This window comes from Cynoglossus semilaevis, chromosome 15, assembly GCF_000523025.1.
Source record: "Cynoglossus semilaevis isolate Cse_v1.0 chromosome 15, Cse_v1.0, whole genome shotgun sequence".
Lineage (NCBI taxonomy): Eukaryota > Metazoa > Chordata > Actinopteri > Pleuronectiformes > Cynoglossidae > Cynoglossus > Cynoglossus semilaevis.
In genome coordinates this window covers 19,582,889-19,587,367 of record NC_024321.1, presented here as the reverse complement: position 1 = coordinate 19,587,367, position 4,479 = coordinate 19,582,889, and the positions used below count along the sequence as shown (strand labels likewise).

Below are 4,479 nucleotides of genomic sequence, written 5' to 3'. Positions count from 1 at the left end.
GTACACACAGGTACACACAGGTACACACCACCGTCAGCATCAGCTCTGTTCTGACCAACCACACCAAACTGAGCCGCTCGTTCACCTGGACAGAGCTCCATGTGACCTGAGCTCTCTCCTGTCATTGGCTGCCACCCTCTGCAGCTCCAAAGACGTGTCGTCACACAAGGACTGTCCTCTGGTCAGGGACAAACACACACAATATACACCGGTTACACACCACCATACATCCATCCATCAGTCCATCCATCCATCCATCAGTCCATCCATCCATCCATCCATCAGTCCATCCATCCATCAGTCCATCCATCCATCCATCCATCAGTCCATCCATCCATCAGTCCATCCATCCATCAGTCCATCCATCCATCCATCAGTCCATCCATCCATCCATCCATCAGTCCATCCATCCATCAGTCCATCCATCCATCCATCCATCCGTCCATCCATCATTTAGGTCTGTATATACTTATATTATATATATATTATATTATTACCACAGTAGAATCATGTGTGTGTGTGTACGTGTGTGTGTGTGTGTGCGTGTGTGTGTGTGTGTGTTTACCTGCTCAGTTTACTGTCAGCTCTGTCACTTTCTTCTTCCGTCCATGTTTTCACAGAGAGTCTGTGTGAATCCTGCACTGGAGCTGCCATACTACACACACACACACACACACACACACACACAAAGTGATGGAACAACAAACATCAGATGTGTGTAAAGACAGAGGTTTGTCCACTGACAGGTCGTCATCAACTAGTCATCGCCACGGAAACAGGAAGACAGCAGCTGTGAGAGGCTTCATGACCACAGACACCACAGACCCCACAGACAGAACAGACACCACAGACAGAACAGACAGAACAGACCCCACAGACAGAACAGACAGAACAGACCCCACAGACAGAACAGACACCACAGACAGAACAGACAGAACAGACCCCACAGACAGAACAGACACCACAGACAGAACAGACACCACAGACAGAACAGACAGAACAGACAACACAGACAGAACAGACAGAACAGACCCCACAGACAGAACAGACAGAACAGACAACACAGACAGAACAGACAGAACAGACCCCACAGACAGAACAGACACCACAGACACCACAGACGTGACACGTTCAGAGGAACAAACCTGCTGATGCCACTGATGCTGAGGCTGAGGTTCTGGTCCAGCTCATCCACCAGGTCCTGGTCCTGGTCCTGGTCCTGGTGTGTCTGTGGTCCGTCTGTTCTCAGTCTCCTGTCTGTGTTTGTTCTGAGGAACAAACAGAACAGATGAAAGGACGGGTCACATGACTTCTACAAAAGCATCCTTTAAAATGCTAATGTATCGTGTGTGTGTGCGTGTGTGTGTGTGTGTGTGTGTGTCATCGTGGAGCTCATCTTTATTCGAGAGCCTGGTTTGAAGAGGCCTCTGGACTGTGGTGGCGCTGTCTCCACCCACACAGGTACAAGGACAAAATGTTTTTATTCCTCACCAGATCAGTGTAATACACACACACACACACACACACACACACACACACACACACACGGCGACTGCTCCAGACAAAGTGACAACAACAGAAAACCACAGACAGATGTTGGTAAAAATGTTATTTTATTGAGAACAGCTGGTCTGATTGTACAGTAGGACAGTCAGAAGAACGACTACAGTCAGTCAGACTGACAGTCTGACCGACCGACCGACCGAGGCGTGGTGATGTCACACCCTGCCTACGCCTCTTTGACCTGTCGTTTGTTACCGGGTCAGAGACAGAAGACAGAGACGGGGGATGCTGTGGACCTTTGACCTTTACACCTTCTTCATGCCCCTCCCCATCAGACAAGCGAAGATGGTCATGACCATCTTGGGGTTGACTTCCACCAGGTCACAGGGCAGGGCGTAGATCTTGGCTCCGATCTTTCTGGCCATTGAGATGGCGTACCTGCAGGAGAGAGGAGAGGTCATAGGTCAGCGCCTGTATCAGAGCTAAGAGCCAAGGACCGCAGGTCCAGGTCCAGGTCCAGGTCCAGGTCCTTACTTGGCGTTGTCCAGTTTGTCTTCGTCCGTCTGGGCCTCTCCTTTGACCAGGTCATAGTTCACACTGTTGGGCTGGATGGCGTCAATCAAATCCAGAACGGCCAGACTGGTACTGATGGACGGGTCCTAGAGTGGATCACAGGAGCCACGGGTTGGTTATCAACACTACAGGTCACCATGGTGACGGAGGAGGTGGAGCTGACCTTGAAACTAGAGATGGTGGAAGTCTTCCCCGCCTCAGTCAGACTGTTATTGACCCAGTTCACGATCACCGAGTCTTTGGCCACTTTACCATGACCCAGGTCTTCTAGAACATTCAGAGTGTACCTGAGGAGAAACACAGCATCTTCATCATCACCATCACCATCATCACCATCACCATCATCTTCGTTGTTGTGTAAAGGTAGACAGTCAACTAACAGACAATCACAGACGATCACAGACAATCACAGACGATCACCTGCTCATCAGCTGCCAGACCAGAGCCAGGGTCAGAGTGGAGACTCCGTTGTACAGGTCCTCCCCCCCGATTCCCACCAGGGAGAAACCAGCCTTGGTCTTCCCCAGCTCCACGGCGTAGTTACAGTTTTCTATCTGGAGAGGAGAGAAGTGGTCGGGGGGGGGACAAGTCTGAATTTAAATGATTTTCCTCTTCGTAGTGTGTGTGTGTGTGTGTGTGTGTGTGTGTGTGTACCTTCTTCATGCACCCCCCCATGGCCTTGTAGGGGGGCTTGTTGACCTTGTCCCAGTTGACAGGTACTTTGATCTTGTCGTACAGTTGGAGTATCACCAGGGCGTCCTGAATATCACTGGACACAGTATTCACACATACAGTACAAGGCAGTATTTAGGCAGTAGTACACAGTAGGTCAGCACGGACAGTCTGTGTAGACCGACCTGTAAAGATGGTGGACGTGGGGACTGACTCCAAGAGAGTTCATCCAGTTCTTGAAGGTCTTCTCCTCTCTGGTCTCCGGTAACAGTTGTGTGTGTGTGTGTACCTTCTTCATCTCCAGACTGAGTGTGTTCCTCTCCTTCATCAGCTGGTTCTGATTGGCCAACAGCTCACACACCTGTTGGGCGCTGCTCTGACAGAACTGGTCCAACTGCTGCAGCCTGGAGGAACAGGAGTCACGTCAACGCTTTTCAAAAACACAAAACTTCATTTAAAAACAAGTTCATGTCAAAGCTGTCTGTCAGAGTGGGGTCACCAAAGGTCACCAGTTCAATGGAGGGGGGGTGGGTGTAGTCAGAGCCTCAACAGGTCAAGAGGAGGAGACAGTAATGAGGGTGAGTGATGAAGAGGAGGATTACGATGAAGAGAGCTGACAGGTGAAGCCCCCCCTCACCCCAGTCTCCTTCCTCTGGTCTGGTCAGAGCGGGGTACTTGTTGAAGAGCGTGGCCACAAAGGCCAGGTTGAGCTTGGGGTTCCCGGACACCACGTCCTTGGCCGTGACGAACTGTCGGCAGCCGAGTCGGTCGGCCTGTTCCAGCATGTTCTCTGCTCTCCGTTCCAGGGACTTCTCCTGGAGGAGCGCAGGTGAAGGTCAACCAAAACAACCTCTGAGTATAGTTAAGGCCGTGACCCTCTGTGTGGAGTTTGACCTTTGACCTGCAGCAGACCCTACCGCAGAGGGAGGCGTGGCTAAGCCTGAGTTTCCTGTTTTATTCTGTCGGTCACTTCCTTCAATCCAAACAAACTTCTTGACTTTGTCACTTCCTGTGACGGTCGCCCCCTTGTGTGTTGGAGCCGCCTAATATATATGTATATATATGTGTATATATGTATATATATGTGTATATATGTATATATATGTATATATATGTATATATATATATGTATATATATATATGTATATATATGTGTATATATGTATGTATATATATGTGTATATATATGTGTATATATATGTATATGTATATGGGTATATATATATATATATGTGTGTATATATATATATATATGTATATATATATATGTGTATATATATGTGTATATATATGTATATGTATATGGGTATATATATGTATATATATATATGTATATATATATATGTGTATATATATGTATATGTATATGGGTATATATATGTATATATATGTATATATATGTATATATATGTATATGTATATGGGTATATATATGTATATATATGTGTATATATATGTGTATATATATGTATATGTATATGGGTATATATATATATATATATACCCATATACATATACATATATGTTGGTAACACTAATTTAGTTTAGTAATAACAATAGTATAATAAAATATAATTTAGTTTACATCCAAACCAAGGTTAAGTACTTCACTGTGGGGAACAAAGTGAAGTACCACAGTAGTACTGCAGTGGTACCACAGTAGTACTGCAGTAGTACTGTTAAGAACTCACATTTTTTCCAAACATGTCAATCTGGATGCGAGGACTCCCC

At 46.4% G+C, this 4,479-nt stretch overlaps 2 protein-coding genes across 2 annotated transcripts in view; both read right to left on the bottom strand.

The window, feature by feature from the left end:
* The window catches only part of LOC103391485 (cyclic nucleotide-gated cation channel-like), a 5,263-nt gene extending 4,609 nt beyond the window's left edge, over nt 1-654 (bottom strand). Inside the window, exons 1-2 of the mRNA XM_025063225.1 lie at nt 566-654; nt 86-178 (exon numbers count right to left, since the gene is read on the bottom strand). Of these exons, the coding sequence (XP_024918993.1) occupies nt 86-178; nt 566-654 (182 nt within the window). The remainder of the gene's footprint in view (nt 1-85; nt 179-565) is intronic.
* A 940-nt stretch (nt 655-1,594) lies between these two features.
* The window catches only part of LOC103391457 (plastin-2-like), a 6,470-nt gene continuing 3,585 nt past the window's right edge, over nt 1,595-4,479 (bottom strand). The window contains 8 exon segments of the mRNA XM_008327726.3: nt 1,595-1,941; nt 2,038-2,162; nt 2,240-2,363; nt 2,497-2,630; nt 2,731-2,845; nt 2,934-3,007; nt 3,363-3,563; nt 4,440-4,473. Of these exon segments, the coding sequence (XP_008325948.1) occupies nt 1,809-1,941; nt 2,038-2,162; nt 2,240-2,363; nt 2,497-2,630; nt 2,731-2,845; nt 2,934-3,007; nt 3,363-3,563; nt 4,440-4,473 (940 nt within the window). The 3' untranslated portion in view covers nt 1,595-1,808.